This window comes from Caretta caretta, chromosome 12, assembly GCF_965140235.1.
Source record: "Caretta caretta isolate rCarCar2 chromosome 12, rCarCar1.hap1, whole genome shotgun sequence".
In the NCBI taxonomy this organism is placed as follows: domain Eukaryota; kingdom Metazoa; phylum Chordata; order Testudines; family Cheloniidae; genus Caretta; species Caretta caretta.
In genome coordinates, this window is record NC_134217.1 from 22,391,631 (window position 1) to 22,404,961 (window position 13,331).

The following is a 13,331-nucleotide window of genomic DNA, read 5'->3' on the forward strand; positions in this document are numbered from 1 at the left end:
CTGGGGGAAAAAATGGCATGCAGGCTTGACACAAAAGCAAGATAAAAATTAGCATGTTTGAAGTAATCGTCCCACAGCTTGACATCTGCATAGTAAATTTTAAAGGAAAAAAATGTGTCAGGCAGGCTTGAGCTGCTCCCTCCCCCCCCCCCTTTCATTAGCTCACTGGCAGGGTGGCACTTCTGAACCTCATTACTGCAAGAGGATTTATGAAGCTGAACCCAATGGCAAAGAAAAGGCATCTGTCAATAATTGTAGGGAGCTGCACTCACAGCTTTGAAATCTCATTAAGTATGCAGTTATCAGGCATAAAGATCAAAAACATTACTCAACTCCGACAGAATCTTATGGAGGAACATTAATTAGCAACAGGCCTACAGTACAAAAAAAAAAAAAAACAGACTTCCTCTCACACCTGCCCAACCCACAAACCAAAAGAAACACTCCCCCTCCCTTCAGAAAAAAATAATTCCCAGCATCTGAGACTGATCAAGTACATGAAACAAGAGAGAGAGGAAAAAAAAATCAGTTGAGACAGTCTTGGCGGTGAAGAGAGAAAAGGAAGAAGCTGTCAAAGTTGAGAAGAATGTCAGCACTGGCCCTGATTACAAGGGCCTATACAGTTCCCAGGCCTTTTATCATCCCTGCCATCAAAAACAGACTCTGTGTCACAGATGGATGACTGATGGCTGCCAGTCTTGAACAGCCTCGCCAAGCCTCTGGAGGCCCCGCTGAGATCTGGCCCTCCAGCAACAGGCTTGACCTAGCAGGAAAAGGACTTCAGGCACAGAGCCCAGTCCCAGAAATACTCAAAAACAGCACCCTTCTCTATGCTGTTCTTCCTTTAGAACAATTCAGTAAGAGGTTGGTTTGGGATTGTTTGTTCAGCTTACAGAAGTTAAACATAATACCTCTTCTCCCCACTACACAAAGACTATGTATTATTTGAAAATAATACAGGGGGGGGGTCTTTTTTCACTCTACATTAACTATATTTTTCTACTTCTCTTTATAATTCACATTCTAAGCCTGATCTGTACACTCAATTGCTTAGAAAACACAGAATAGTAAAATATAAATGGGTTGGGGAGAGACCTACAAGCATGTAGACAAAAACCAAGTGATCTTTGCAGCACTAACTATGGAGTGCAACTAATTAAGAACTATGACCACATCAACATTTTTGTTTCAGTGATATCCCACTGGACATCTTTTTCCCCATTTCCTCCCTATCAAAAAACTGTTTGCAAACAATAATTCAAAGCTACTTCTAAAAAAAGAAAAAATAATCATCCCCACTTGGGCATATACCCACAAAAGTTGCTCTCTAGTTACTTGCTAAGCTTCATACATTTTATATTTCCCATAATTCTGCACGACAAGAAAGTATTCAATTGATAACTGCTCCATTTCTGTTATTTACTACGTATTCGATTTTAATGCAACATACAAATCTGTCTCTTATTTCATGAGATATACAGTGATATTTACATGTCACTGGCAACATCTGTAAAGACTGGCTTCTTAAATAACTATATTTTTAATGGATTACAGTGTCAAATATACATACACACAACGAGCTGAGATTCTCCACCAGTTAGAGACTTTTCCACTTCCAAAATCCATTCGTTTAAAAATTAATGTCATTTAAATAAAAGTGTCATCTTTGACAAAATAAGGAACAGGAAGTTTAGCTTTAAACAAGATTTTTTTAAAAGAATTTTACTTAGAGTGTTACAATAAGGTGTTTATATTTTTTCATATGCTTACCATATTACTTTTATTATGTGTAGCATCAAAGTGATTATAGCAATTATATCTAACAGAATTAATTATAGAACATCCCATCATTCCTGAATACATAATACATTAGAGGTAAGCCAAAGAAAGAAAACATCTTGATTGTAGTAACTATTGTCGGAATAAATTTCTCCCCAAGCATAAAGGCAAAACTAAAGTCAAAAATTTAAGAAACAGAGGGGCAATAGATGTTTAAAATATTAACTATTTATATGTGCGTGTAAAATCAAGTATATTTTTAAATAGAGATACTGGCCTGCTTAAAGCTGAACTGGCACAAATAACCATATAAAATCCATTAAAGATTGTTTTATCACAAAAAATGGAAACTAGCCAATTTACCTAACAAATGTGTTAGTACATAAAGACAAGACTGTGTGGGTGAAAGAGTTACAAGCCTTTACGTATGCAAAATAAATTCACTCAAAGCTTCATTAATATTAATTTAAATTCAGAACCCATTTACATTAAATTGTTCATTAAAAATTGCCTATTTTATGCAACATGCATTCCACAAAGAACACATAAGAAACTGAAACACAGGGCTCAATTTAATGATAAAAATGAAATATCAAAAGTAAATGAATTTCAGTCATTTCAAACGTATAATAATACAGCTCTTTCTTCAACATAAACTTGTTAAGTTTGGTGGGAGTTTGGTAGAGGGGCATGAAAATTGTATTACTTTCCCCCACTAGAAGCTTATGGAGGTGTCCTTTTGACCTCTCTACCTTAATATAGCCTTGCTAAAACAAGAATTATTCATGGCCAGTACATAACCACCTCCACAAAAATGTCTGTTTATTGTGAATGTGCTTAATTATGTGAAAGATCAGAAGTTTACTCTAAACAATGTAAAATTTACTCTAACCACTTAAAAAAAAAAAACTAATATGAAAAGAAGGGGAGTTGAGTGGTAACGTGGGTTGGGAATGGAGAGTTCTTCATTTGGTGAACTCCCATGCCAAAAAATGTAGTGAACTTACCCGATTCCCAAACAGCTGTTCTGGATGAAGAAAAGAGAGTCATAATTAATAACATGTTTTCTGACATTATGAATTAATAATTTATAATTAAGCTCAAACACAAAGGTAGATTATTCTTGGAGACACACCTTTACTGTCTCAGCAAACAAGATAATGGCAAAAAGCTTTCAGGTATTCTATGACCTTTTGGTGATTGTTTTTTCCCGGAGTATACACCACTGATTGTTTTCTTTAAATAATTTCAATCTTTATGATTACAATGAAAAGTGTTTAAATTCTGTAGACTATTAAATACTGATGAACTATCTGTTGGCTAAAAAATGTCTTTCAGTCGTAAAATTGGGAAAATTATGGGGAAGAAGTCTTACAGTCTTTATGACAACAATCCCTTTATCTGAGCCATTACAGTTTTTTCATGTAAATAGTCATAAACAATTTCAAGCACTTATAATGTTCTATTCGGCATTATTATTCTTAAAAAACTACAATGCATTCTGCTCATGGATGATGGCTTGAATCCTTTGAACCAATTTTTGATGTAATTTATTAGTAATGTTGAAATCAAGGAAAAACTAACTGAAAACATGTTTCCAGTTCTCATGCTTTAGGTAATGACACACAAAAAAAGAACACATCCATTGTTTAGTGGGATTTTTAAAATTAATTTAATGACTAACTGCAAATGCTGGAAACTAGAATTAATCTGTCTGGATAAAAAAAGGCTTACAGACATTTAAATGCATGTATCGGGACACTTTATCAACCTAACATAAAATTGTCATCTTATCTTATTATATGACTATTTTATGCATGTGTCAAAAAATTTAAAAATGAATGCCTGTCTATTCAGTCTAATTACAACTCCATATTATCTGTCTGGATGTACCAGTCCATATCATTGTTACTAAATACAATATACTGTATTCACCTTTCATTTTTAACTTCAAGCACATAAACCACGATTTGGGGTGTAACTGAATAAAAATATCCGAGACTTGAACACCTGAGTATCATTTACTAAAGAGCCCATCTCATGTAATTGACAGATAACACGATTGTGCTAGGTGTGTTATTTTCAGTACTGTATATATACATACACACACAAACACGTGCATGCACGCGCACACACGACAACCCCTACTTTGCAATAGAGTATTTTAGGCATTTTTACAGTTGATCTAGTAGTTGTGTCATGAAATGGGGCTGTATTCAAATTTACAAGACTATATTTGGATGAGCTGAGAAACAGTCAAGATATTGGATTAAAATATAGACTACTATATGGTAAGGCTAGCTAGTTACAAGGTTTGTACAGAAAGCTACTTGTGAGACTACTTTATGCTATGGTAAATGATTTATTTTCACTCACTCATTTATCACTACATGTATACGTAATCATGTATACAACACACTTTAAAATTTACTATGCACTTCATACCCCGAAGGTGATCTTTTCTATACTCTAGTTTACACTAATCCTGAAAACAGCATTGACAAAAACGAACCACTCTAATTCTGCTAACTCACCCTAGCTTCACTGCATTTCCCATAACCCTGCAGCAGTCACAATTCATTCTAATCACTTTACAAAACAATCTTTAGTAAAAAGAGGAAAAATGCAGACTTGTGAGCCAATTTAAGAAATAACTGCTGATACATCAGTTATTGACTATTTCACTCCTGCTCACGATAGCGCTCAAGGCAAAACTGAGAACAAAATGACAACATCAACCGCACGCAATAAACTGTGGCCCAGGAGAGCACTGAAGCCCTAATTGACAGCTGTCAAGCTAATGGGAGCAATGGCAGCTGATTCTCGAAAATTCTGTTTTCCAGCAGGATATTCAGTGGAATCTATCAGGCCTTTTTACATTGATGCCCTGTTTTCTTTTTGCATTGTTCCTCACACTTTGCAGAAAAAAAAAAGCAGAGGACAGCCATAACTAATCATTTTGTCAGCTTGCTGCTAGGAAGAATCTCTGTCCAACAGAAAAATATGTGGCAGGTTTGGAGGCAAATAACATACCAAGGGCTGACACTGCAAGTACCTTTATAGGTAGTCTACTTTATCACTACATTTACTTTGGGGGGTATGTATGTAGTTGCCGGGCATTTATGTAGCTTCAAGCAATTCCCATGAATTACGGAATGCGTTCAACTTCCTGAACTCATATCTGCATGTCTAGAATTTTGTCTAAAGACCTATGTGTTATCTCTCAACAGAATTTTTGTTATACACTTTTGGCCTGATTTTCAAAGCTGCTGAGAACCCACAAACACCACTGAATTCAATGGAAATTAGAGATGCTCAGCACCTTTGAAAATTAATCAGTGATATTAAAGTGTTCATGTTGATGGTATGTGCCTCTTCAGAATGTAAACACTAAGGTTGGGTTTAGAGAGCTAAATAGAGCAGAGAAAGTGCATGGATTATTTCTACTGGTTGGAACACATTTTAGTCGAAAAAATATCACAGCCCCAAGTTCTATAAGAGGTTTCAAATGCAGCATTATTGTCTGGGCCTGAAACCAGTAATTGTTTCATTCAATAAAAAAAAACGTAAATGAGTTTCCAACAAACCATTACAGTTTCCAGTCCTTTTAAAGAGTGAGAATAGAATGTATACAGAATGTGTATTAAGTCTTTTCAGTCAATGAGAACTATAACCACATTGTCTTGATCTTTTAAATAGATGTGTTTGTAAAAAATAATAATAATAATAATAAAATAATAAAAAGCTATAATTTAAAGATAGATAATTATTGTTTGCATGAACCAGACTGGCCTCCATTAGTATAGTATTTCTCCTAGACAGTAGCCTTTAACTAATAAGTGTTTTTCTCCCTTCTAACTTAAATGGCAAAAGTCACTGGAACAGCAACTGTAATTTAGATCTTTCCCTTACATTAACAAGTGTAGTTAAAAACTATGATCCTCTGACATTTCCCCCCTAATTTATCCATGATATTCATCAGTCTTAAAGCAAACAAACTGAAATTTTCATTTTTATGGATTCTTGATTCTTAGAGACAGCTTTAGTCTTCTACAGTGTGGTGTTAACACTTGGGCTAGACATAAAGAATTTGTGCACCTGTCTGTTATGTCTGCAAGCTCTGTGCTGCTGAGAGTTCTTTGTTGTTGTTATTCTACTCCAGACCATTAAAAGGGCCCTAATTCCTATGACATGATTATCCAGGTACCAAAGCCCATTTGTCACCTGCAGCAGAAAATTGAGTTAATGCACAACTAAAGGCAACCAGGACTGTGTAATATCAACTTGATTACATCAAACTAGCTGCAAACCTAATTCTGCTGGATGACACTGCGTGGAGCTTGTCATCTCCAATCATTAAAGCTGTCAGGAATCCATCAGGTTTACAGCTAATTAGGTGAACACTAATGAAGCTGGCAAAACAACTTTTCTTTTTTTATGGCTGAGCGGACCTTTCAGTTTGGAGAGAAAAAAAATCTAGAGTATTCTCAAGGTTGCTGGGGACTGGATTTCCTGAGTTACCAATCAGCAGACATCTTTAATTCCCCCCATCCTTCCAGTCCTTTTTTAAATTTATTTATTTTTGGTCCACCGGTACAAAGCAATCAATTTGTCATCACTTTCAGAATGCCACAAAAGCAGTCATGAACCTTATAACTTGCAGCTGTGAAGCCAAAAAGAAGGGAAAAAATGAGAAGTTTCTTGTGCCTCATAATAAAAAAAACCCTCACACAGCACACTTATTTATCTTCATGCACTTATCAACAGCATAAATGTTTTTGGTGTTTTTCCCCCCACTCTTCTTAAATAAGTAGCCCTTCAGTCATTCTACATCCCCCATATCCATTAGGCAGAGGCATTTTGATAAAGTAAAGCCAAAGCTAGTGTATGGGAAAGAATGAAAGCACTCACTCTGCCAACTTCTGATTGACCATTAAGCTATTGATGAATGTGCCTGTCAGGAGAGAGACAATTAAATCAAATATGAAACAAAGTCGTTTTGACGGGTCATTTTGATAGAGTAAAACCATTCTTCCATCTCCTATTAGTCCTGCAGTCAAGTTTTTGTAATGAATATTTCTTAACTAACCTGCTATTTCTTAGCTGTTTTTAAAAAGTGTAAAAAATACTTTTGCCTATGCTGCTAATAGAAAAAATAACATTTCCAGTCTGATTAATAAAACAGCATTTAGCAGGAGGCAATTGTCATAATAATTTATGTTTTATGTGGTAACCCCCAAAAGCTACAAATGTAAAGATTACACTTTTACTAAATGTAAAAGATATATCATACATCATGACTAGTTCACTTAAACCAAAAACAGAAAGACAGAGTACTTGAAAATGTGTGAATTCACCAGAGAAAGATTCTCCTAGAGTCTTAAAGTCCAAACTATAGCTCACCTCTTTGAAGATTATATCCAACTTTTCTGAAAACCAAGTTCTTCAAAAACTGAATTACGTTTACAGCCTAGACTTTTCAAATTACGTCGAAGGACAAAGTTTTGAATCCATTTTACAAGTGTCATTATTTGATGGCACTAACCTGAAATTCAACATATTAAAGTGTATTATTTAAATAAAATGTTTGTTAGAGTATATTACTATTGCACTTTAAAACGTTCCAAACTTTCCAAATGTCAGTTTGTAGACTAAGACTACAAAATCTACTGTGAACAAGTATAGTTTCGTCTATTACAAAACAAGTATGTTAAACTTAAGTATACTTAAGGTGGTGAGGAAATGTACATACAGTTCCATATATTTTATGTTATTCATTGTGTTGCTTGCTGCTTACTAAGTTCAAATCATGCCACTTTGAAAGGTTCTCATATTTCTAAGTGCACTGGCAGATTTTTTAAAGCATTTCTTCTGACAATGCTGTCATAAGTAGCAAGATTACTTTATTTAAGTTTTAGTAGGTAATGCTGAATGGACTAATTAAACCACTTGGAAAACTACTACAATTCATGAATAGACATGGGTCCCTCCTAAAGAATGCACCATGAGTGCTTCAGTCTACACTTAAATTATTGGCCCCCAAAATAGCTAACCCTTCCTAATGAAGAGAGAGACTATATCTCTACCCATTCAGTATAAGGATCATCAATATCAAAATGCATGTCCATGTGATTATGTCACAAAACTAACCAAAAGTCCCTGAAGTTGCACTGACAGAGAGTTGACAGGCCAGATATGACGTCACTGAGTCTGGCGTTACTATGGCAAGTGATTTATTGATGTTTATTGGGAATGAATAGATCAAAGGCAGCCAGATGACAGGTGATCAATCAGCCATCAAATCAAGGATGGCAACAGGCCAAGAAAACCTTTTTCCACCCCACATACCTCCATTATTGTAAAATAATGTTTTTATTGGGTTTTCCTCCACCCGTCCACCCCAAATATGGTTTTTCCACAAAATGCTACTCAAGTTTAAGAGGAGTTGACATTCAAGGCATAAAGAAACAGAACAAAATCCACAAGGGCAAAAGCCCAGAAAAGAATTTCTTAAAAGGAAAAAAAAAAAGAGCTAGTTATCAGATAACCACCCTTTGCATTGGTTTCCTTCGCAGCTCCCCAGCTTGGTCTCATAAATGAAAAAAAAATCAATAGGATTAAGGGAGGAGATTGCCAAAGAAAGTGACCAACTAGGTGGATCTGCTGGTCCAGTGGAGGTGTCTCCAGTGCAGTACAAGGGAGAAGAGGGAGAAAGATAAACTTGGATAAAGGAGTCTTGTCTATGGTTTGATCTTCAAGTAACACTGCAAGCCTGTAATATCACTTTGTGCCACTTACCACACATACATACATAAGTACATACATACACTAGCTGTTTACAAAGAAATTATCAATGGCTTTCACAAACTGCTTGTGAGTGTATTGAAAGAAGGGGATGGAGACTGTATAGGGAAGGAAGGGGAGAAAATCAAAGTGAGTGCCAAAGCAGGGATTGGAAATGAGCAACATTTACCTCTCTTTTCCTCCACCCCTATAGCCACAAACATCTTTTCAACATACACATCTATTATATCCCTCGTTTTCACAAAGTGTCGTCCCCAAAACAGAGGAATAGGAGGGGGGGAAAGGGGATGGGGGGCGCTGGGAATAAACCAAAAGTAGGAAAAAAAGACCATCATGCCCAACCCCCCAACCCCAAAGGAGAAAAAAAAAGCCACAGTGATGTGTCTGCCCGACCAAGTTTACTCTGCAAAATCCAAGGCGTGCAACGGGCAATCCCTGGGAGCTCAGAGCAAACCCAACTCGCTCTGCCCGCCGGAGAGCGGTTATGAAAGAGACAGAGGCGGAGAGGGGAGAAACAAACCGCCTGGGAAGGCAGCGCTCGTACCTGCTGCGCGCCGGGGCGCTTGCTGCTTCCTCCTCGGCATGCTGAGCTCCTGCGGCCGCCGCGGGTGCCAGGAGGGGGTGGGCTGCCTCGGGGCAGGGGTGGGCAGAGTTGCTTCAGCCCCGGAGATCCGGTGAGCGGCCCCAGGCTCGGCGGGCGGGCTGGGGGGTGTTGCGGCTGTGCATGCGGCGGCGGCGGCGGCGGCGGCCCGCAGGGAGAGGCAGGCGGGCGGGCAGGCGGAGGGGGAAGTTTGACAAATCGCCCCAGAGGCCGGCGGCGGGGAAGCCCCCCGACGAGGGGTGCGCGCAGGAGGGCCGGGGAGCGCCCGCCGTCCGCCCCGCCCCGCACGCCCGGTGCCTGGCCGGGCGCGGAGATCACGGCATAAAGAAGGGGGGGGTCGCTGGCGGGAGTCGGCAGAGCTTCAGGCGGCGCCCCTGGCTCCGGCTCCCGGCTCGGCGCTGGAGCAGCGGCGGCGGCAACAGGCAAAGCTTGAAGGGAAACGAGATGATCGCAGTGTCACTCCAACTAGTCTGCGGAGCGGGAGCGGGAGCGGGGCACCGCGCTCCCCCCGGCCCGCGCCTTAACTCTTTGCGCAGCGCGCCGCAGGCGCCGCCAGAGGGACGGGCTGCCGGGGGTGGGGGGGGACCCCGGATCCCCTCCCCCCTGTAACACCCGGGGGGGACCCCCGGATCCCCTCCCCCCCTCCGACTGCCGGGGGGGGGGGCCCTCGTTGTGCCCACAGGCTGGACCCCTCCCAACTTTGCCCGCCATCGTCAAGGGGATCCACGCTGCCTGTAGCCAGGGACCCCCCCTCCCACCTTCCGGGGGTCCCCCGCCACAGCCAGGGGACTCGCTCCAGCCCAGCGTGTAACCAGGGGACCCCCCCACGCCTCCCCGAGGCCCTCACGTCTCCTCCCCTGCTGCCATAGCTGCCCCTTGCAGCCAGGGGCACACATCTCCTGCCCCCGCAGCTGCCCACCACGGCCCAGGAAGACGCCACCCGTCTCTGCCTAAGTCTCAGCCACCCCCAGGCCCGCCGAGAGAAATGTGGGGCCCCGGTACATCGTGTGCGCTGGGACCCCTCTGCTCCCAGGTCAGCCCAGTTCCGGGGGCTGTCGGGGAGCCCCGAGCTGGGGGCCCCAGTGCACTTGCCCCCTGCCCCTCCCCCGGCTGCCACCCACCTAAGCACCTGAACCCTCTCTCCATAAAGGCCTGATGTGCCAGGGCAGGTCCGCTCCCTGCACGGTGACAGCAAATCAGTCATGGGGGGGAGAGGGGAGCCAGCCAGCCCGGCGTGACTCCGGCCCAAGCAGCCCAGCTACCCGGCAGTGACACTGAGCAGGGCGGGGGGAACGACTCCGGACCCTCTCAGGGCGTAGTGGTGCTTTGGGGATCTTTTTGCTTTTCTTTTTAAACAAAGTCCCCCACCCCCTTTCCGGGCAGCCTGGAGCATTGTTTGATCCTCCCTCCCCGGTGCATTGAAAAAATACAATACATCAACAACCCCACCCACCCTTTCCTTCCTCCTCTTCTCCTCCCTCCTTCCTTCCCAACTTACCAGCGTGCCCCGGGTCTGGGGAGCTGGCCGGCTGCTGCTGCCGCAGCAAACGCACCTCCAGCGCCCCGGCTTGCACAGCGCACACCTTGCTGGAGCCCAAGCAGCGAGCAACTCCACTTTGCACCTCTCCGTCGCTGTCTGTGCACGTCTCGCGAAGTAGCTCCGGCTGGAGGGTCGGGGAGATGGTGATGCTGCCTAGGTTTCTATTCTTTCAATCTTTGCAGTGCCCCGAGACGCCTTCGCTGGGGAGACTGGGCAGCACTTGCTTGCAAAAATCCCCCCCTCCCGCCACACACACACACACACACACACACACTCACTCACAAACTCTCCTTTGAAGATTACTTTTTTGCGGGGGGCGGGGGAGGTCCAAGTTCATTGGTGAAATCCTGGGTTTAGCGAGCGCTGGCGAATCGATGCGGTGCGAGTTTGATTGTGTATTCCTGGGTTGCAATAATGTACATCAGAAAAGAGGGGATGGACTCTAACGGTGTTTCAAGTGCTTTACGAACATGGATCAGACGCGATTGCCAAACACCTTCGTGGCTGCCAATGGCTCTCCCCCCTCCTTTCTTTGTGTGGCTGATAGATATTTAATGACAGCTACAGCAAATCACAGACAATCGTCTGAGTCCCAAGATGCCTTCTTTACTTAAGAGAAGTGAAGCAAACACCAGTAGCAAATAATTTTCCTCCTCTCTCTCTCTCTTTTTTTTTTCCACAGGGGGAGGGGGAAAAGGATGATCTCACTTTTACGGTAAGATCAGAAAATCTCCACTCGCCCCCATTCTTCAAGATCTGGGATAATTCCAAATACCTTACTAAGTGCAGATGTTGTTGCGTCTTCTCATCTTGTAAAGCCGACTTGACGTTCCTTTGCTCTTGCTTCTCTTTTCAAGTTGCAGGAAATTCAAATACTTTACATAAAAGGGTGGAGAAGTTTTGGGGGGGCTTTTTTGTATTATTAGATTTTTTTTAAAAGCCGATCTTTAGGATGAAAAAAAAAATATCGCAATCGCCTAAAGTCCCCGGGAAATTGCTACTGTTGGGGGAAAACGAAACATTTCTTGCAAACAAGAAAATGGTGAGTTGTCAAATGCCGCTTGTGCTGCCAAATTCGCTCCGTTCCATTTCATTGATATTTGCTGGTTTCTTCTCACAGTTATAGTATCTGACCACAGAAGCAACGATCAGATCTGCTTAAGAGACTACAACTGAAACGTTACCCGCCCCCCTCCCCTCCAAAAATCGTGTGTATGTGTGTGTGTGTGTGTGTGTCTGGCTGCCTTGTTTGCACCAGAAATAAGCGACTTTCACTGAATCGGGATGTTTTTAGCCCAGTCTCTCTCTCTCGCCCGCTCTCCCCCCCCCCCAACCCCCCTGCTGCTATGGCATTGCATGCCGTTAGATCCGCCCTAACATCTGTCCGTCTAACCATTGGCGTATCCATCAGTGTCACTCTGACTGCACATTGCAACGACAACACATCAGACATAACATAGACTGTGATTCAATACAAATACCTAACATACTAAACAACTTAACCAGGAAGGAGGGGATCAGCCGCAGCACAAGTATTTACAAATGTTAGACAGGCTCGGAAAACATAACGGACTAGGCTTTAATTAATAACTCATTCTTCTTTTCCCCCCCCTCTCCCTTTACATACAAACTGGGAAATAGAGAACCTAAATAATTTAGCGTAATCCTAAAGGATACATAATTGCCAAAGGCAGTGGAGAGGGACTGGAGGAATGGACAGGATCAGCGTGTCAGGACCAGCTGCAGTCTCGATTTCTTCAGGGGAAACCGCTAAATCTGTATCAAATAAAACACAGATATTGAGTAATGTATAAACTGCAGTTTTAAAAGACTGCTAGCCTAGACGGATGAAGTTCTGCAACAGACACTGTACAGCATGGAGTATTTCACTTAGTTTTGGAACATGAGATGCTAAGACAAACTTTCACAGTCACTGCTGAATTAAAGGGAAACATAAAACTGACTATATTACTGGTTAAACAAAAATCAAGATGAGAACTACTTAAGGTATGGATTAAAATATGCTAGAAAAGTACAGTAAAATACAAGTAGTAAGGATGTGTACAATTATTTAAGTCATTTACATACTATTTCTAGATGTGGGGGAGCAGATACTTGTTACAAGCCAGAAAATATGTTGATTTTCTATTAGTTAGCTCCAGAGCTTCCTAAGCAAGGTTCTACACCAGCCAATTATTATTTTCTGCAAATCCAAGGAGTTTTTTCCCCAGGTCTGCTCGTCTTTCACCACATGCATACTCCAATATAACCTTATTGCTTTCACTACACCGTGCATGGCATCGGACACTGGAGGCTGGATCAAGGATTCAAAGAAGGCTTATACAAGGGGAAAGGGTTAAAAGGTTTTTTTATGCATTGCGATTCTGCAAGTTCGCAGTTACCCTTACTTTCTTCAACTATATAGACTTCGTCTAGATTCATGTATGTGCTGACATTTTTCCTATTGCAGTTTATATATATAGACACAGGCATGCAATTATTAATTTTGTGGCAAGTAGATATCAAAGAGTAGCTTTCATTCATGTATACATAGATAAATGCTTGGGAGATGCCAACAGATTGCAACAGCAGTTTAACGATATCACT

The 13,331-nt window shown here is 41.8% G+C and overlaps 1 protein-coding gene across 2 annotated transcripts in view; it reads right to left on the bottom strand.

The window, feature by feature from the left end:
- TSHZ3 (teashirt zinc finger homeobox 3) overlaps window positions 1-12,024 on the bottom strand; it is a 72,991-nt gene extending 60,967 nt beyond the window's left edge. The window contains exons 1-2 of one of the 2 annotated variants that reach the window (XM_048816787.2): window positions 10,683-12,024; window positions 9,128-9,612 (exon numbers count right to left, since the gene is read on the bottom strand). In XM_048816787.2, coding sequence (XP_048672744.1) covers window positions 9,128-9,167 — 40 coding nt within the window. In that variant the 5' untranslated portion in view covers window positions 9,168-9,612; window positions 10,683-12,024. Of the gene's footprint in view, window positions 1-9,127; window positions 9,613-10,305; window positions 10,504-10,682 lie in introns of those variants that run through there. The other variant, XM_048816788.2, reaches the window with a different exon arrangement.
- Between the last annotated feature and the right edge of the window lie 1,307 nt (window positions 12,025-13,331).